At 36.3% G+C, this 22,342-nt stretch overlaps 1 protein-coding gene across 1 annotated transcript in view; it reads right to left on the reverse strand.

The window, feature by feature from the left end:
* The window catches only part of LOC123695274, a 102,738-nt gene that overhangs the window by 24,280 nt on the left and 56,116 nt on the right, over positions 1-22,342 (reverse strand). Inside the window, exons 2-5 of the mRNA XM_045641052.1 lie at positions 11,660-11,765; positions 7,570-7,681; positions 5,201-5,367; positions 4,548-4,631 (exon numbers count right to left, since the gene is read on the reverse strand). Coding sequence (XP_045497008.1) covers positions 4,548-4,631; positions 5,201-5,367; positions 7,570-7,681; positions 11,660-11,765 — 469 coding nt within the window. The remainder of the gene's footprint in view (positions 1-4,547; positions 4,632-5,200; positions 5,368-7,569; positions 7,682-11,659; positions 11,766-22,342) is intronic.

A 22,342-nucleotide genomic window follows, 5' to 3' on the forward strand; every position in this document is an offset into this window, starting at 1 on the left:
TGTAAGTCATAGTGCTGATTTTTTGTTAATTAATGATTTAACGCTGAGTAGTTTAGAATATTGAACTTGTTTAGCATGTTGTGTTGTGATGTTTTAATAATTTTAGAATTAACAGATAGAGTTTTGTCAGATGAAAAAAACATGTGTATTTTAGTATGAAGGGTTTGAAGATAATAGCTTAATTAAAATAGCCTTGGAACAATTCTAAATTGGTTTCAATGATTAATTCTAAAATTATTAATATTCGTGTTTTACCCAATGGTCACAAAAATAATTATAACTTCGTTCGTTTATCTTTTATTAATGAAATATATTTTATATTTTAAACGTATTTTAATTAACGAGTTCTTCAAGAGAGGCGCCATAATGTGGATATAATTTAAATCCCTCTTGCCTCATGAATTAATTTCTCAATTAGCTTTGAGCATAATGTATTATAATAAATATTTATTATCTGTATTTTGTGAAAAAGGAATAAAACTGGAAACCATTGTTAAATCTTTTTTTTATAAAAAAGGCAAGACTATTGTGCATCTACTGATAAAAAACATGAGTGTCCAGTACAGTATCATATTTCTAAGGGAACCCTTAAATGAAAGAAAGTAGATGGGTAAGGAAAGTGCTTGGTAAGTAATCTTTACTTGCTTGGTAATTGGCAAAATATTTGTTAATAGGTTTCCGCCCGCGGCTTCGCCCGTGCAGTCAAAGAAAAACCTACATAGTTCCCGTACCCGTGGGATTTCCGGGATTGCGTCATTTTCCCGGGATAAAAAGTAGCCTATGTCCTTTCTTGGGTATCAAAATATCTCCATACCAAATTTCATGAAAATTGGTTCAGTAGTTTAGGCGTGATTGAGTAACAGACAGACAGAGTTACTTTCGCATTTATAATGTTAGTATGGACAAGTATGGATATAATTATGTAGCATGTTGCGTGAAAAGCGTTATTGATAAAAAAATATAAGGACTATGTAAGAATGCGTATTGCTGAATCAGTTTCTGCTAGATAAACATATTGCGACGAATAAAATAAGCTGACAAAAAAAAATATTAATATGTTTTACAAAAACATTTGACATAACAGAAAGGTCTGTCTTAATTTCTTCAGACTGGACCAAAATAAAATCCTACATGGACTTAAATAAAATGAAGTCCCATGTCCCCTAGTGGGGTAAGAGGCAGATGCATTATACATCTGTGTCCCTGATCGATTTTCTTTAGGGAGCAGGGGCAAGTTGGCGATCAGCCTTCTGTGTCCTGCCAGACCGAGACATTTTTTTCTTCGTCTCCACCGGGAATCGAACCCAGGACCCCTCGGTTCTACGCTCACGCGTCTACCGCTGTACCAAGGAGGCGATCTCAAATAACAGAATACAAAACCTCAACCCAAGTATAATACAGTCAAGACATTATTCAAATACCAAAGTCACTTTGGAAATGAAAATCCCAAGAATACAGTCGACTTTGTAACGTCAGCTAATATTGATTCAGACCAATAGAACCCGATGTCAGCGTTCTTTCATTTGATTACAGACATAAATCTGTGCCCCTTCGATTGTAATATTTCATATGAAGGTATTCAAATTTTCGGCGTCTCTTGATATTGAAAGTCTGTATTTTTTAATTTTTTACCTATTTTGGACTAGTGATTTATGTTTTTAAACTGGAAATATAATATTTTAGTTTTATAGCATTCATATTATGCTTTATAAATAAGATTTTTTTAATGAATAGGTACCTAGCAAAATATTGATAGCAAAACTGTTGCCCGCCTCGGTATCGATTTTTTTTCTATAATATAAAAAATATCTCACTCATGAAAATATTCAAATTCCATGTCAAATAATTCTGTTTTGGTAATCTTCTACAAATAATAATAACTACCTGGTTTCAAACTACCTTTTTATATACATATTACAAAAAAGAGCAGCTCACTTTCTGGAAAGTTGTCGCTACCTATGAACCTTCAGTACCTTTAGGAATTTCGCTTCTTCCGAGAAGAATCAGCAAATTCACTATTATTTGTCTTTCATTCCTATTAACATATTATGGCTGATTTATTTCATCTATTTTTATCTTCCAACTGTTGTTAAATTGTGAATTGCGTAGGTACATAATATGTGGAATTATCGTGTCGAATAGAAAGAGAGAAAGAATAATTAGGTATTGATAATTATTCTTTAATATGAATAGTAATGTAATGCAACGAAACATGTGTTGGCTTTTTGGTTACTATTGCCATTATCCAGATACATACGTTTAATTTGGTATATCTTTTGGTTTAGGTTATTTAGTAGGTACTCTTTAGGTTTTTAATAGCTTCTCGCTTGCAGCTTGCGTAGCGTCATGTCATAGGATAACTTTTCAATCTTGCAAAGTTCCACACACTATATCCTGTTCATATAGGTGTATTGCGGCATAATGCATCAACAACCCATTTAAAAGCATTTTAATCCATAACAATAAAAAATAATAAAATACATTTACAATCACGGCATTGCAGTGAAACATGCATAAACATCCCCATTTTTCGACCACCAATCAAGCTTTATTGTAGCATAAATCGACCCAGCAATTACTAAGACCCTTAACTGAACTGTCAGTGTGGAATCATTTTCTGGCAGCCTCCAAATGGCTAGCACTTTGGTCGGTACGTGACCAAAATTGTGAATAAATCGCGTTGAATTGTCGACGTGCCACCCGGCCACCTATTATTGCAATCTCTGATTTATAACTTGTAATCAACTCGGATGTATTGGTGGAAAAACGCGATTTAAATATTCTTGCGAGTGATGTATTGGTGTGCTATTGTTGTTGGGTTTTAGTGGGAGGGTGTAAATTCTGTGAAGTTACTTAGTTGCGATGCGTCGCACTCAGTGGCGTAGCTATCGTATGGCTAGGTGGTGCAGTGCACCAGGGCCCTGGAGCTCAGGGGGCCCTCAAACCTCAGCTTTGAAAAAAAAAAATTTTATATATTTTTTTAAATAAAAAAAAATCTCGTGAGCAGGCTCGAGCCATTTTTTTGTTTTTTTTTAAACCAACAATTATAGAACTCCTTATTCAACATTTCCAACCTTGTTTCCAACACATGCGCCAGGCGTCCTCGATAGGCATGTGCTGTTTGTTATCGTTAGTTCGGTTATTTGGTAGTTTTGATGAGTACGCCCGTAGTACATTGGATCAGCGATAAGCTCACGTGCTTGACGGTAGTGAGACCAATTCGCCAATTCCACCCATCAACTTTTTAATGAAACTTTCATTCGCTCTTGCCTTGCATGAGTTCTCATTTATGATATTTGTGGCGATGTTTTCAACTTTCTGGGGTCTGGGACGTAGGTACTACAATAGTTGACGCTAGTTGTGTCGCTGACTGTTGTAATTCGTAATTCCCTACTACCAGCCTTATTTCATCAAGTATCACCACTAATGCTATGATTTATATTCCGCACATCCATCCATCTGGCACCAAATTCTGCTAGAACTCATTTTCGCTAAAAAAATTTCCGATGACAAAATATGTATTCGATACCGGTTGCAGCATAACGGTAACCGTATAATCACAGACTAATAATAATATACTACTTAAACAAGTATAATCTATGATAGCTCTCAACATGATCGACAACAAAAAATAAACAACGTTATTCTAAACTCAAATTCAAATTGACAAATGAGCTACTTCACGGAAAAAAAGAAACAGTAAATATCGCAGTGTAAACTGCTTAAACAACGGGGTACCCACTTCATTTTACAGTGGAACAGAGAATTTTCCTGTCCAAACTGATATTTACACTAGATTGTTTACAGTACGATACACTAAATTCATCAATGTTTCCAGTAAAACAGCATTCGACAAGATCGCCTCCGACATTTATCGTTAATTGCAATAGAAAATGAGGCGGCATCAAACTTGGATTTGAGTGAAATTATAGGCGAATTCGCAAAAATTAAAGCGCGCAAGAGAATGTGAATTGGGCGGGGAATTCTGTTAAAAATCGTTTTTTCCATTAATTAATCTCATTTGTATAATAAATATTCTATATTGTCATGTGCGTCGTTGTTTATTTATTCCCTTTTTCTTCTATTAAACACATGAAGAATCTAATAGAGACGACGTATGGATTTAGCCTAACTACTAGAGATAAGTTCTTGTCACTGTTTTCTATTCTTATTCTTATCAATAATTTTGAAGGCAAATATAAGTTCAAACTACGCGGAAAGAGGGGAGGAGGAGGGCCCGGTTCTTTCCCTATGCACCAGGGCCCTTGTCCCCCTAGCTACGCCACTGGTCGCACTTAGAATAGCAAAAACAAGATTAAAAAAATGTTAAGGTGTGCCTATGCATTATTTTGATATTTGATATTGGAAAGATTCGCAGAAAGATAGGAACTTTAGAAAATATTTTGAACCGCCTGTTACACTAGACAATAGCTGCCTTCAATATCGTTGTTCGATATTATGTTTAACTTAATCAATAACAATCAGAATAAATATAATTGCCAATGAAAAATCTACTTTATGCACCCTTAAATAAAAAAGAAACTTACCCAGCCACAACTTCTCCTCTTCTATTCGGGTATAGTTCTGGATGCTGTCCATATCTGAGGTACACTTCGAACTGCTGTTCTGCTCTGTAAAATTGTACCTTATGTTTAGAGTCTAAATTTGAATAAATGTAAGTACAATTTTTATAAAAACAATAATTAGAAACAAGAATACTATTTTCTCAAATGAAGGACTTATTTTGCTTTCTAGTCTTTATTCCAATCACAAACTAGTTTCAGACATAAGTCTGAAAAAATACGTTTTATTTATCATAAGGTAAAAACATTTTTTCTACATAGGCTCGAGAATTCTTTTAGAAACAGACCAAGAAATTATTTCAAACAACACAGCGTCAACTAACATAATTTTTTTTTGACTATTTCAACAGTTATTAATAAATTAACGATACTTCTCTTTCACTATTTCGAATTATATAATACCACTAGCTTACCACCCGTGGCTTCGCCCGCTTTCTCTAAAACGATTTGAGATTCAAACTATCCTATCTCTCAAGTTGGATCGAACTGCATATGTTACATTGTGGTTTAGGAGTCCATTGAGGACAAACATTGTGACACGAGATTTATATATATTAAGATGGTCTACATAATACACATACAAGCTGCTTTCCTTAACAAGTCTAGTTCATAATAACCTTGAGTCAAAGCTGAAGTAAGTTTGGTCGGTGAAGTTATCAGCGTGGAAGACAATTTTCACGAAGTTAGTCTCGGATATAAAGGTTTGCGGCTGCTCTATCTCCCCGCAGAATAGACCCGGCTCTTTTCTGTTTGATACGTCCGTTTTTGCGTTCCCATCGACTATCTGGAACAATATGTTTGTGTAGAATTATGGTGGTAGTGACGTCATAGTATGAGAATGTGTGTGTGCGCGTTGCTATGGCAACCGTGAATTAATTTTGTAGAGACTTAAAATAGAAATCTATTTGATGGAAAAAGTATATTTCCAAAGGCAAATTCAGAAATCGGTATATTATATATTTTTTATTACTTACTATAGAAGGTCATTTCTACTTATTATAGAAATGACCAAAACAATTTCCTTAATTGTTACCAGATTTAATAACATCATTGATAAATGTATGAAAGAAATCACCTTCCATGAATGAATAAAATGAAAAATATTGTGAAAAATATGAAACTTTAATGGATTTTGAAGTGCAAAATTGACCTAAATTGAAACAAAATAAATATTGACGTTAAACGTTGAAAAATGAAAAAGAGATAAATGTTCGGCACACAGCGCTTACATAGCCGTCAATATTTTGTCAGTTTTGTAATGTTAGTTTTAGTTGGGAGTTTATTTCAGATATGGAAGATTGAATTTTAATTCAAATTCAAATTATCTTCATTTGCTAGATCAAAATATTATTCATCCCAAAATTTGTTATCATGACGAATATATGGTAGTTGCCTTAAGGTAGTTAGTTGCCTATTGAAATGTCATAAAGTTACTTAGGGCTGATTTTTCAATCCTTGGTTAAACTTATTCATTGAACAACGTATTAAACTACCATTTCAAAAATGTATTCTAATTGTTCCTATTTGACAGTTTACAGGTGAACTTTTAAAATGTTCGTGTAATATTATATTGGACGGATTAATTTTAACCAAGGATTGAAAAACCTACAAACCCTAAAACGAACAAATTATCTATCAATACCAAAACCATTTTTCAGTACAAAACTTGATTCAAGATTCAGTATTTTAATAATCCCGTTAAATCCGAGCGAATCGAATCAAGAAATGTTAAGACAAAGGTCAAAATTTTTGAGCCGTGAAATTACGCTACGACTAGCGCAGTAAGGTGCGTTAGTTAATTTGGGTCGAATTTATTAATTAATTCTGAACTCAGTAAAAGTACGGAAGACCAATTTGCTCGGAGATTATTGGATCGTGATTTCTTATTGAAATTTGTGAGCTTTGAGCTTTTGGATTGGACTGGAGCAATTTCGTTTCTGTTCGTTTGCTTAAGCGTAACTTGTACTTAATATTATTATGATAATTTTGATGGCGTAGTGTTTGTTGAAAGAATACTGTGATTTAATATGGTCTACAGAAAAGCAAGAGCTCTATATGGCAATATAATTAGAATAATGACAATGTTGAAATATTATGATCGTCGATGAAAAAAGTAATGGATTTGAATAAAATAAAAAAATCTTTATTTGCTAAAAACACTAACTTTACAAAAATATGTACGCTGACTCCTTAACTAGAGGAACTCTGTGTCTTAGGAGCCAGCGTTCCTCCTTATAAAATGAAATGAAATGAAAATACGTTTATAATGGATACAAAAAATATACATTAATGAAATAAATAGGTATTTCTATAAAATATGTATGCCATAATTAGGCTTGCCACTCAGTGTATCATCACTGATTTTCATTGTTTGCTTTAGGATGCCTTATTGACAGTGGATGCATTTATTGTCAAACTAAAATATACAACGTATAACTATAACGAATCAAACCATCATTCTCTAAGAACTTTACACTTTTTGGATATATTTGAGTAGGATAGTCAATAGCAATAAGTGAATACAGTGTGCTCTCAACTGGGGCACTCCACATCTGTTTTATATCTTGTTTTCCGAAGTTATACCAAACCAAACATTTATATGAAGACCTCCGTTGGGGATTGAGTCTAGAACTGCGTCCTCTGTGTTTGGTCAGTCAGTTTGTGTTTGTATTAACTATCATGGAAAGTCGCATTTATTGGAAGTATCCACAAGTTCTTTTAATATATTATGTCTATAAATTACTTCTATACAAGTTCAATCATTTTACTTTCCATCCTTTGCTGCATACCTATCCTGCTATTGTGGCTTAGTCATTTTAAAGTTTCCTATCTCAAATAAATTGGCTTATCCACAACATGGTATCTTCAAAATGTTCTCTAATCGTAACAATGTTTTGTGAATAGCAACTACGTAACTTTGTGCAGTTCAGAGCTATTAGCTTTAATCTGACGCGGCACTTAACGTCTGCGAAGTTCCAGAACTCACCTGCATATATCCCTTGTGACAAGTGGTGCCATTTATTAAACTACCCACTTTGAACTTCTTGAAACGTATCCTTAAGATCCAGTCTTTTGGTGACCCGCGGAATGCTCTAAACCTGCGAAAAAAGCATTTTTAAATGTTTTTCCTTAATTGAAGTCGGACAGTATTTTTGCCTGGTCAGTCTTAAAATATATTTTTGGGAATTCGTACAAGGTTACAGACTTAGAAGAAAAACAATTCAGTAATATTAAGCTCGAAGATAAACTTAATCGGTAAAAAATACATAAAAATAGCGCAGCAATAAGTGATTGGTTTTAATTCATTAACTCAAGAACATACAATCTGTGTAACCAGTTATTCTATTGACTGATTTTCAATTAATTTTGCTTTATTATAATTGTTTTAATATTTAATTAAATATTAGGGATATAGGGATCTTGTCGAAAACCAGCGCCAGGCATATGCCTGGCACATGCTGAACTCGATCCTTTTTGGCGATACGGGGGCACTTTTATCTAACATTGTTTTATTTTTTGTTTTTGTATTGTTTATTCATTTCTTTTTTGTAATTTCTTTGGGGTGTCATGGCCATATAACACCTTTTGGCCAAAGCCAACCTCACCTGCTCGTGGTGCACCCTGCTGGTCTACAAACGAGGCTCTGGCGATTAGTTTAGAGTGGTAGAACTACAGCTGCATACAGTCTCTGTATGTAGCACGAACGGGCTGTAGTTCGTCCGGGGCAGGACCACTACCTCACAGGAAACCGGCGTGAAGCATAAATTTGCGTTTCGCATTAGGTAAGTGAGGCATCCGGAAGCCCATCCCCCCCCCTCCCTTTAAGCATCATGGCAGCGGTTTTAAACAGAAATTTACCCCAGGAGGGTACCAGCTCTTTTGATGCTGGAGAATCCCTCCCTGAGCAATCTTGTTCAGGCCGCCCTACGTATTCTGGGGAGGGCAAAATACCGCTCGTTACTTCCCTACCAGGCAAAAAGAGCAGAAAGACCTGCGCACCCCTTTCCACGCTCCGCGTTAACTTCTGCAATATCAGGGGTATTCACTCTAATATCAACGCCGTGCATTACCACCTCGAAACGGCGAAGCCGGCCTTACTGTTTCTAACCGAAACTCAGATATCTTCACCGTCTGATGCGTCATACCTTAGTTACCCTGGCTTCAGCCTGGAGCACAATTTTTTACCCCGCGCTGGTGTATGCGCATATATCCGGGAAGATATCTGCTTTCGTCGCCTTGGTCATCTTGAAGGTAGGGACCTTTCCATCCTTTGGCTACGTGTAGAATGCGACGACCACCCGCGCATCTATGCGTGCCTTTATAGGTCCCATAGCGGAAATGACGAATCGGACCGACTCTTTGAGCACATTCAGTCATCGGTTGACACCGTGCTTAATCAGACTCCTGCTGCAGAAATCGTTGTCCTTGGTGACTTCAATGCTCATCATACCGAATTTCTCAAGTCACGAACAACCGACCATGCGGGTAGATCTGTACACGACTTCGCTCTTGCCTATAACCTCACGCAATTGGTATCATCGCCCACGCGAATTCCAGACATTGAGGATCATACGCCTTCTTTGTTGGACCTTCTGCTGACTTCCCACCCGGAAGGCTACCAGGTAAATGTCGATGCCCCTATGGGCTCTTCCGACCACTGCCTAGTCCGGAGTTCAGTGCCAATCTTGCGCTTACCTCGGCCTCCACGTGCAGGCCACCGCCGCGTTTGGCACTATAAGTCGGCAGATTGGGATGGGATGCGTACTTTCTTCTCATCGTATCCCTGGAGCCGAGTTTGTTTCTCCGCGAATGATCCTAGTGCGTGTGCTGACTCTGTCGCCGATGTGGTGCTTCAGGGAATGGAGCTCTTTGTTCCAAACTCTGTTGTTCCCGTGGGTGGCAAGTCCCAGCCTTGGTTTGGTCGCTCTTGCAAATCGGCATCGCGCCGTAAACAAGATTGCTTCCAGGCCTGGGCCAATGCACTCGCATCTAGTGATCCAAACGCCCGTACATTGAAAAGAGAATTGAACTCGGCCTCTAGGTCCTTCAAGAAGGCTATTGCAAGAGCGAAAGCAGAGCACATTGCTAAGCTTGGCGAAAAACTTGCCCTACTTCCTTCTGGAACTCGAGCCTTTTGGGCCCTCGCTAAAGCTGTGCAAGGGAATTTTTGTCAGCCGTCCCTACCATCTCTGCGCATGGAGAATGACTCGTTGGCCCACACAGCAAAAGAGAAAGCCGACCTTCTTGGCTCTCTTTTTGCTGCTAATTCGACGTTGGACGACACAGGGTTCTTGCCACCTACCATCCCACGATGTGAAGCATCCATGCCTGACATTCGTTTTAGTCAGAGAGCAGTGCGTAAAGCACTCCTTTCCCTGGACGTCCATAAGTCAAGTGGCCCTGACGGTATTCCTCCTATTGTGCTTAAGATGTGCGCACCTGAGTTGGCTCCGGTTCTGACGCGACTTTTCCGGTACTCCTACTCTACAGGCGTTGTCCCGAACTCATGGAAGACGGCTTTAGTGCATCCGATCCCGAAAAAGGGCGATCGCTCGGACCCGTCCAATTATCGACCCATAGCTATCACTTCTTTGCTCTCCAAGATAATGGAAACCATTATCAATCGCCAGTTGCTGAAATATCTGGAGGAGCACCAGCTGATCTGTGACCGTCAGTATGGATTCCGTCACGGACGATCGGCTGGTGATCTTCTAGTATATTTAACACATCGTTGGGCGGAGGCGATAGAGAGCAAGGGTGAAGCATTGGCGGTCAGTTTGGACATAGCGAAAGCCTTTGATCGGGTCTGGCACAAAGCGCTTCTTTCGAAGCTTTCTTCCTATGGGCTTCCCGAGAACTTTTGCCGATGGGTCGCCAGTTTTCTCACTGAGCGTAGTATGAAAGTCGTGGTCGACGGTTCATGCTCCGAACCCAAGCTCGTGAACGCTGGTGTACCTCAAGGCTGCGTTCTGTCTCCCACACTGTTTCTTCTGCATATCAATGATTTGCTGCGCGTTAGCAGCATTCATTGCTATGCAGATGACAGTACGTGTGATGCAGTTTATGCCGGCCGAAGCAATATTTCTCGGGATCGCGTCATTGAGTGTCGGAACGATCTTGTGTCCGAAATCGAAACTTCCTTAGAAGAAGTCTCGAATTGGGGTCGAATTAACCTGGTCCAATTTAACCCCAATAAGACACAAGTCTGCGCATTTACCGCTAAGAAGAATCCCTTTATCGCGACTCCCATTTTTCAAAGTACTCCCCTAAAAGCCACAGCCAGTATCGGAATTCTTGGTCTCGAAATCACGAGTGATGTGCAGTTCTCTTGTCATCTGGAAGGAAAAGCTAAGTTAGCTTCCCAGAAATTAGGTGTACTCTGTAGAGCGGGGCAGTATTTCACTCCGAGCCATCGCCTTAACCTTTATAAGGCGCAAGTCAGGCCGCATATGGAATACTGCTCCCATCTCTGGGCCGGTGCACCTCAACAGTATCTCCTTCCATTTGACCGAATCCAACGGAGAGCTGTGCGCCTCGTTGGCGAGCCAAGTCTAACCGATCGGCTTGATTCTTTAGCACTGCGTAGAGAAGTCGCCTCCTTGTGCGTCTTCTACCGCATTTATCATGGGGAGTGCTCTGAAGAACTGTTTGGAACACTGCCTGCGGCTGAATTCCACCACCGTACAGCACGTCACAAGCTCAAATTCCATCCATACCATCTGGACAGCTGGCGATCAACAACAGTTCGCTTTAAAAGAAGCTTTTTGCCTCGTGCTACGGAAATTTGGAATCTGCTCCCGCCGGCAGTGTTTCCAATGAGTTACGATTTGGGGACCTTTAAGAAAAGAGCGTACACCCACCTTAAAGGCCGGCAACACACTCGCCATACCCCTGGTATTGTGGGTGCAAGTGGGCGACGATGTTCACTTAACATCAGGTGACCCGTCTGCTCGTTTGCCTGCTATTAACATAAAAAAAAAAAAAAAAAAAAAAAAAAAATTTATGCTTTTACTGTATTGTGTCTCACTATTTTGCCAAATAAACATTTTTTCTTTCTTTCTTTCTTTCTATTATACCTATATGTACAAGTGAGCGGTCGACCAAAGTTCTCGGCTGTGACGGGCGGAGACGACACATCTTCATATATCTCAACTGTCTTGTTGCAGTGATCTCGCTTTGAATCTGAAACAATGGAAATTATATTTAATAATGTAAAGATAAGTTGGCAAAAATGTTAGTGTATGTAAAAACAAGTGAATTAAGGATTTATTTTGTCACGCGAGTGAAAATTATTTTGGTACAAAAACAGATTGGTGCCTGAACAACGCACAAAATATATAAAAATGAAACCCGCTTCGCGTTGTCACGGCATCACGCGTGAACGGGTGGACCGATTTCGATAATTATTTTTTTATTAGATTCCTTGAAGTACGAAGATGGTTCTTATGTAGAGAAAACGTAAATATGTACCACGGGCGAAGCCGGGGCGGACCGCTAGTAACTATTAAAAATAAATTTATGAACCCGAAAAAGAGTCACCAGATGGACAGTCTTGATATGAATAATGTATCATATTGAGATTTAATTGGTGCACACGCATTTTCCAAATTCTTATTTTTTGCTCTTACTCAGTTCTTAGCTCACTTACCCTACAAGTTACAACATATTGTGTTAATAAACAAAAACATTTAAGGAAAATCTTACTAAGTGCAACATCACGTACACACTAAATTTGCTACGTGTGCACATGTGTGTATTTGTCGCTCTGTACTTTAATAGTCTTGAGGAAGGATTATATGAGCCATTTTATTGCTACCAGCTTGTTGTAATGAGATGATTATCTTGAGAACTTTATATGTGTGTAAAAAGATGAGTCTTTATCCTTGTGTTTGTGTTTGTGTTCATTAAAAGGAGTTAGTTCACTTCTTTGTTTGTAACTGTGTATAAATTTGGTTTAACAATTTCAATTATGATTGATAGATTATTAACTGCTGAACTACAAACGATGTTTTCATGATATAATATTTTGAGGCAACTTTTAACTGTATACAGTTATAGAAAAACATTTTTCGGAATGATTTTTTCATTTATTTTAGACTAGCAGTGCTCCGCGGTTTTACCAGTACGCAGTGCTACACTTCTGTTGGACTTAGCGAGATGATATATAGCCTATAGCCTTCCTCGATAATGGGCTATCTAACACCGAAAAAATTTTCCAAATCGGACCAGAAGTTCCCGAGATCAGCGCATTTCATTTATCAAGGAAAAAGATCCTTTTTAATCTAAAGCTTGAATAACCAATAACTGACAACACTATAAAAGCAACATAAAACTGTAAAGAACAAGCTTGTATTCATAGTGATAATATTGACGATCCATATTGCGAAACAAAATTATAAACTTCCATTTTCCAATCCATAATTTTAGCTCGACAATGGAGTTAATAATATAGAGAGATAGTTAAAAGAAAAGCGAAGCGTAATGGAAAATATAAAGCCATTGTATACTGTATACTGTATACTATGTTATAACTAGATTTTGTTATAAAGTAAACAATTGTGAGCAGCTTTTTCCTTTTAGCGAATCGTGTTAAAATTTATCGATTTTATGTTGAACCTGTTTATAAAAGGGTTGTTCTAGAGCGATGATTTAAAAATAGAATATAGGGCGATTGTATTTTATTAGCTGGTTTCTTATAGTGTATAATTTAAGCATGTGGTCTTCTGTGGTCTAATTTTATAACGTCATGTGCATTTTGGAAATTAAGTACCTATCTGTGAAGTCGTCTTTAATCATATATATTTGTAACTTATAGTAGATATTATATAAGTATAATAGAAAATTTTCGAATAATTGTAATCATGCTGTATAGCGAGTCGGCTCGACTGCTGCACTGCTTCAAACTGTCTACTTCATTGATAGTATTGTAACAGTGGAGTGCATTCCTAGTAGTCATAACAAATTGTACAGGGTGTCTCAAAAGAAAGTTTATATTTTGTGGATGAATAAAAAAAAAGTAAGCGGTGTATTGAAAAAATGTTTATTAATTATTAAAGTGCATACTATGGGAATTTATTTCTTAAAAATAATATTGTCCAAATGCAGTCCATTGCGTTCACGGCACTCATTTAATCGAACAGTGTATGCCAAAAAACCAACTTCTCTAGTGCATTTAAAAGAAAATATCCGGCACGAAATGGCAGCCATCACCGTTTCTACCTGCCGAGCTGTCATAAATAATTTTAGTGTTCGATTAAATGAGTGCCGTGAACGCAATGGACTGCATTTGGACGATATTATTTTTAAGAAATAAATTCCCATATTATGCACTTTAATAATTAATAAACATTTTTTCAATACACCGCTTACTTTTTTTTTATTCATCCACAAAATATAAACTTTCTTTTGAACCCTGTATATTTTTACTGACGTATTTTTTAAAGTTATTAATTGTTACTAACAAAATGAGTCCTGGTTGCTTGAATTTGAATTACGAAGATTTTTATCAAGATTAAAAGTATTACTTATCTAAATGACAGACATCCTTGTAAACTGAGCACAAAGCATTCCTCTCAAACTGATTGAATAAAATTTCAATGCCGAACGAACTACGACTTAGTTATTTATCGTATTTCTAAAATAGCAAAGAGAACCGTAAATATTTGTCCGTCTAGGATCCATTTACTGCTCTGTGAATATTTGAGACGTGATGAACAGTTTGAAACGCATTACATCTGCCCCCGTACCATGTGTTATAACATTACTATCTGTGCCCTGCGGTTTTACCTGTATTGTTCCGTTCCTATTGGTCTTAGCGTGATGATATATCTTCATTAATATTATAAAGAGGAAAACTTTGTTTGTTTGTTTGATTGTAATGAATAGGCTCATAAACTACCGGACTGATTTTAAAAATTCACCATTCGAAAGCTAGGTACATTATCCACGAGTAATAAAGGCTAGGTTTTATCCAGGAAATCCCACGGGAACGGGAACTATGCGGGGTTTTCTTTAAAAACGCGGGCGAAGCCGCGGACGGAAAGCTAGTAGCCTATATAGAGCCTATCTCGATAAATGGGCTATACACCACTATTTTTTAATCAGTACAAAAAAATTTACAGGGTGTTAAGTACCTTTAACCAATCATATTTGTGTAAGAAATAATTAAAAACACTAACAAACAGAAATGTCCCAAAATTGTCCACATAAATACGTAAAAATTGTTAAACCTATTCTTAGTCAATGACCCACACTAGGTATTGTGTTGTAATTTTCTAGCGTACGATTTCGAATAGGTCCGCTGCACAGCTCCATTGATAAATTCCGGCAAACTCGCGTCGAAGCTCGCCATCCTTCACCCCGCCACCCCCTTTCCCTCTGTGGCCTGCGCCCGCGTCGCAGTTCGCACTTCGCACCCCAACGCCGAAGGCCGAACGCGTTGCGACAAACACTAAACAGTGCCTAATTGTTAGCGGAAGTGAAAACTTGCTTTTTTTCGTCGCGTTTGTTTACGTTTTTCCCGGTACAATATCATATCACGGGATTATGTACTTATGCTTCGTGCGTTCTTTTTGAGTGGAGAAAATGCGAGTGCAGCAGTACGTATGTACAGTTAAAGAGTACCTGAGTCCCGAATGCTCGATCGCCAAATGTACGAACCGTGGTAAATGCTTACCAGCAGGCGTTGTCACAAAATGTTAACGTGTAATGTACTAGCGTATTTTGAAGAGGATCCTCGACTCGACGTAGTACGAATGTCAAATAACGCTGCGGATGGCGGTTCATGAATTTCTCACAGCGGAGTTTGGAAGTCAGTGGATCGGTCGAGGCGGGCCTGCTGCTTAGCCTCCTCGCTCACCTGATCTCACACCCTTGGACTTCTTTTTGTGGAGTGAAATTAAGTGAACAAAAGTGAGCCGGTTAGTGTCGAACAATTAAAACAGCGCATATTGGATGAAGTGAAAAGACAAAAAAACGTACCTACTTCTCTCGTTAAAAACAATTTAATAAAACGTGCACGTCTGTGTATTGATAATGGTGGTGGAAATTTTGAAGGACAATTATTGAAATACTTGTAAGGTTAGTTAAGATAATTGTAAATACCAGCTGATTCTAACTTCTTAAACACGCTAAAATCGTTTTTTCTTTCAATACAGGTTAGGTATTGTAAAAACAGCTGATTCTAACTTCTTAAACACGCCAAAATCGTTTTTTCTTTCAATACAGATTAGGTATTGTAAAAACAGCTGATTCTAACTTCGTAAACACGCCAAAATCGTTTTTTCTTTCAATACAGGTTAGGTATTGTAAAAACAGCTGATTCTAACTTCTTAAACACGCCACAATCGTTTTTTCTCTCATACAGACTAGTATTGTAAAAACAGCTGATTCTAACTTCTTAAATACGCCAAAATTCGATTTTGATATTGTTTGTTTTGTAATTAGGTACATACCTACGTACCTAATTTATTGTAAAAAAGTAATTATGCCGGTCCTAAGCCCGGATGAAGTATGAAGGGGAGATTTGAATTTAGGAAATTAAAATAAATAAAGTTAGTAACTACATCTCTTGTTTCATTCTATTGCCCAAGGTTAGGTAATACTATCAGTGAATAAGTGAATGAACTCTGCAATGTGTCTATGATTTTAGTGAGACTTTCTTAAATAAACAAATGATTATATCTTTGCTATTTATCGATATTATGTAATTCTTACATCATATATATGATAATAAAGTATTCGCTAACATGTCCTTAAAGTTTTTGTACTGATTAAAAAATAGTGGTGTATAACACGGAAAGAATTTTTCAAATCGGACCAGTAGTTCCCGAGATTAGCGCTTTCAAACAAACAAAATCTTCATAAATGTCACTTTAACAGTACAAAAATATGTTTACATGTCTGGATGTATGCCTACTATTATCAAAACTACCTCGTTATTGATATATGAAACTTCATTAGCGAATCGGCTGTAATTGAACTGTATTTGTTCAATGGATAATTTTACTCTATTATGGCTGTATAAACATAATGAAATGGTTTAATGGGATACAATTGAAGTTATAATTTGTTATGGATAGCTAAAGTTTGTGGGAGTAGGTTATTACTAATTATCCGCGCGTGGCTTCGCCAACAAATTATATGTATACTAAAAAAACCGCATCAAAATCTGTTAGGTAGTTTTAGGATTAAATTGTTGCTATCTGTCCGTCTCTATGAAGCATACAGAGACGGACAGATAGATTGTTTTATAATATTATGTTGTAAAGGAAAGGGTTACTGGTAATAGTGTTACTGACTCTATCCAATGTGATGATGTTTTATAATTGTAGTGCTTTTGTTTTTGTTTGAAAAATATTCGTAAATTCAAAAGTTCTGCCAGTTATTCTAGCTTTTAAAGCATATTTCTTAAATATAAATAATCTTTGATGTTTATTTTTAACGGGAAACATGACTAATATTATGTGCAATACCATTGAGCTCTATCTTTCTTTACTCTATCTACGTATCATATCAAAACTGCTAAACAACGTACCAAAGCAGTAATTGTATAGTCATTTCTGGTGTACGAGCATACATACTAATAAATCAGTCCAATGTTTATCACGTGTTTACTGTAGCGTTGTTGTAGCGACAGATTCGCTAAAAGGGGAATAATTTTCTGACTCCACGCGATAATATTGTCTTAAGTTATTCAAGAGAAGTTTCTAGAGAAGATCTTTATAAGGTGTAGAATTTTCATAGATCAATATACCCACATGCATTCTTCGTATTTACCACGTTAAAATATCTAATATAATTTAATAATTTGTTTAATTAATTGTATTCAATTGAAATTGTATACGTTATATTGGTGATAGAATAAAAAAAACGACGTGTGGCACTCGGGTACTGCCGCGGTAAAGGTATAATGCATGCTATGCCTTCAAGCCACACCTCCGCCCGTCGGAGTGGGGAGCGTCAGGTTTTTAAAGTGAAACTTTTATTACATCGTCTCAAACTTTTTGGTCTGTGTAGCGCATGTCGCGTGACGCACGATAAGTACGATAATTATCGTACAAATACGATAATTTTTAGTTAAATGTCTATAGTGTGAAAAAAGTTTCACTTTTACCGTGGTTTCATAAAACCACACAACATTTTTATTCGTTACGGAATTTCTGGATTCCGTCCCCTCGCTCGAGGCCCGCGATAGAATTCAAATTCAAATTCAAATTCAAATATTTTATTCCATGTACATGGGTACAATACAAGGTGTTATACAAATATGAGATCCAGCCATATTCTACCCGTCAAGACATATGGAATTACAATTAATAATTTTATCCTAAATTTCAATATTATTATTAAATTATCAAATTCATTAATAATAAAAAAAAAAATACACATCAATAAGTCAATAAGGTGCGTCGGGGTAACATCGTAAAAGGGTAAAGTACGAAAATTCTCATTTACCTGAGATTTCGGCAAATAGTTTTACTTATGACAACCTAGCGGTGAAGGACAACTCATGCCGTCCCCCATCTCACACTGCCTCGAGCGTTCTAACCGTGTGGTTGTGTGTGAAATGCATTTTTTGCCAACTGTCATTTTCGACGAAATTTTGAAGATTTTCGATCTTTACCCATCATCTGTAACTTTCCTCTCAGGTGAGATATTTATATGTTTTATACTTGTAATTGTTTATTATTACGTTATTAGTGATAACAAAGCAGTAGATAGATCATAAATAGTGCCATTTCGGACATTTTTGTATTTTCGATCTTTACCAATCGTTTTGATATGAGGTAAGTTCGGAATACTATTCATTCGAACTTGCCCCGTTTCAAACGCTCATATAAAAAAGCAGGGGTTCTCAACTTGGGTCATATTATATCGTTTTAAGTTTGGCATAACAAATTAAAATGATAAAACATTAATATCATTGAGATTATTTCTGTTTATGTAATTAAAAGGCTGTGGATATTTTAGGACGTAAATATTATAGAAAATCGCTTCGTGCCACCAATTACACTCAGGAAGATTTAAATGCTGCCTTAGAAAGCATAGCAAAAGGGGAAGAGGCCAATATGCTGCTGCAAAACATTACAGAATACCAGTATCGACACTCAATGACAGGATTAAACTCAAACTCAAACATTTATTTATTCAATTAGACTACTTTTAGTAGCACTTTCGAATCGTCATTACATAAGTATTTTTAACATTTACCACCGATTCGGAAAGCAGTATATGGAGAAGAACCGGCAAGAAACTCCATAGTTGCTTTTTTAAAATCATGTCAATATTACATAATCTGTAACTTATATCTAACTACATAATCTATACTAATATTATAAAGCTGAAGAGTTTGTTTGTTTGTTTGTTTGAACGCGCTAATCTCGGGAACTACTGGTCCGATTTGAAAAATTCTTTCGGTGTTAGATAGCCCATTTATCGAGGAAGGTTATAGGCAACACTAATTTAGGATAATATATTTCATCACGCTACGGGCAACAGGAGTGGAGCCACGGGGTTGAAACCGCGCGGAGCAGCTAGTATATCATAATATTATGCCAAAGAATTAAAGGTAAAACTAGAATAAAAAGCCAAACCCTGGGTAGACCAACCGCCATTCCTATCGAAATAGAATTCAGATTAGCCAATGCTCTAATAATACTGGAAAAATGGGGTTTTGGTCTCTCCAGGATCGAAATAATAAACCTCGTCGAAGAATTTATCAAACTGAATGGAATCGCTACACCGTTTAAGAATGGGAGGCCGGGATCGGACTGGCTGTATAATTTTCGCAAACGCCATGACCTTTCTATAAAAAAACCACAGCCTATAGAACATGTCAGACGCCAAATGACTGATCCTTTTATCATTGAAGAATATTTTAATTTACTAGAAAAGGTATTGCTGGACCTTGATTTAGTAAACAGACCTAGCCAAGTATGGAACCTAGATCCATCAAAGACTAAGGTAGTTGGAAAAATGGGAAAAGCTTCCTCACGCACCACATTTGGCACAGGAAAAGAAAATATAACAGTGTTGGCTGCAGTTAACGCTAATGGAGCAAAGTTAACGCCACTCATTGTTTTTAAAGGTAAATAATATGTTTGGAATCAGTGGATACCGGACGTAAAAAATGAATACGGTTTTGAATAAGCATATGCTGCTAGTAAAAAAGGGTATCTTTCTGTAAGTGTATTGTTCAATTATTGTTTGATTATTTATTAAAAATATAAATTGTATCCAAATTTTGTTTCCATTCATTTCCTAGTTATGATAACTACTATGTCAATATTTAGACGTAGATCATCGGCAAGGGACAATGGATAGTAATGTACTTGCACAACTACCTATTATGATATTAAAACGGTTGAGAACCTCTGTCTGAATTTGGTAGATGTGGGGAAAGACCGGATTATAAAATTCATTATTTTACAATATTTAATACTTTTTTTTACTTTAAAATACTTTGATAAAGAAACTCGTATACTTTTACATGCTTTACACAATTTGTCAGAGAATCCGAGGAGATAAAACGAAAATTTTAAAAAATACCACCAATTGCCGGTCTTCCCCCCTACATTACGATCTTTACCCGTTTTCATTATTTTCGTTTGTGTGTACATTTTTATTAATATTTATATTAATATATAAGAATAATGATTTTCAGTCTGGTGCAAAGTAAAGTACAATCTGTTGGTTCTATTGAAAGTTTTATAATTTTCTGCTACATTATGTGCTTCGGATCTATATAGATGCTTAAAAAAATATACCTCATCTCATCAAAATCTCGTTCGATGTTGCCCCGATCCACCTTAGTTATTATACATATTAAATGTCAAGTGATTTATCATTAATGTAGTCCCTTACACAATAATAACATTTCTGTACTAAAAGTTCTTTTAATTTAGATTTAAATAGAGCTGTATTTCCTATTTCTGCCATTGCCTTAGGCAATTTATAATACAATATTGGACCCATTCCAAAAATACTTTTAGAAAAGTGCCTTGTTTTACTAGTTAACATACATATTTTATGATTATTACGCTTACTTTGGTAGTGGTCATACATACTTAGATTAGATTTTACAAACATTATAACTTCATATATATATAAACATGGTAGAGTCAAAAGTACAAATTTTTTAAAATATGGAGCACAGCTGTCGGTTCGCTTTATACCAGATATGCAATAGCTTAAAAACTGATTTATGATTATGTAGATTAGATATGTAAACATAATAAACTAGCTTTACGCCCACGGCACTGACCGCGTTAAAGGAAATTCACATAAGAATGAGTTCAGAAAAAGTATAATCTTTGTCACTCCCTAGCCTCTGCACTCTTAACTATCTCCGAACACAAACATATTCTATCTATACTAATATTATAAAGCTGAAGAGTTTGTTTGTTTGTTTGAACGCGCTAATCTCAGGAACTACTGGTCAGATTAGAAAGATTCTATCGGTGTTAGATAGCCCATTTATCGAGGAAGGCTATAGCGCTATACATATAATACATCACGCTAATACTGATGGAAGCGGAGCAAAGCGGGTAAAACCGCGTGGCACAGCTTGTATTATCAAAAAACATTCTTCACGATGGGAATAAAAGACAAACAAACACACTTTTGCATAATTATACTTTTAGATTAAGTAAGAAAGTAAGGATTATGTCTGTATGACTAATTGCCATCACGTTAACCAAAGGTTTTTAAACTAAAAAATAGTACATCTTTTGAGTATAAAACGCCTTGTATTTTCACACGCGTGGCTCAGAAGAAAGCATAGCACTTGACACACGTTCCTCGAGTTAGACACGCTCGTGTTTTAGGTCATCTTAATGTCTGAAATCTAGATTTTTTTATCTTTTGAGTTTTGGTACTGTTTCTAGTTTAAATCATGTTTTGAAATAACTTTGTTTTGATAATATAATGGTAAAATTATTTGATTTGATTAAGGATTAAAAATATGTCGACTGATATATTTTCATCTGATAGCCTATCTGACACTTTGTGAATGTCGTCAATAACTCGTCTTCACATCACCATTATATATTGCTTATATTAAATTAAAAGAATGTTGTTTATTTCAGTTGTCATTTAAACAATAACAAATAACATTTTAAACCGACTTCAAAAAAAGGAGGAGGTTATCAATTCGGCCGAAAGTTTTTTTTTTTTTATGTATGTACACCGATTACTCCGAGGTTTCTGAACCGATTTACGTGATTCTTTTTTTGTTCGATGCGAGATGGTGTCGAATAATTGGTCCCATAAAAATTTTATTCGGATAAGCCCAGTAGTTTTTATTTTATGAGCATTTTTGTCTATATTTGTAAATGTTGCAAGTGCAAGTTTGAAGTCGGTTGTTTTTAACGCAGTTATATAGACTTGTGTTAAACAATGACAAATAAGCAACGCAAAAATGGAAAAGCTCACTTATTTAAAACAACAACATAATGATTCAGCAAATACGTAGAAATAACTACAATTCGTTATAAGTCCTTCAGTTTCTCGATACCTCATTAGGCACGTGCTAAGAGCAATTAACCTATAGAGTTCTTATATTAAGACAGAACAAAATACATATTTTCTAATCTACTTACTCTTAGTCAATAACAGCATAAGCCAGATTGAGATAGCGATAGAGTATCTGCACTGTCTTCAAACGTAGCGCGCCGGCAGTCAGTTTGTTTTCCAACCAGCTGGTGGGCTCAGTGCGTCAAGTGTTTTTAACGAAATATTTAGAAAATATAAAGTGTACA

Source organism: Colias croceus, chromosome 11, assembly GCF_905220415.1.
Source record: "Colias croceus chromosome 11, ilColCroc2.1".
Taxonomy (NCBI): domain Eukaryota; kingdom Metazoa; phylum Arthropoda; class Insecta; order Lepidoptera; family Pieridae; genus Colias; species Colias croceus.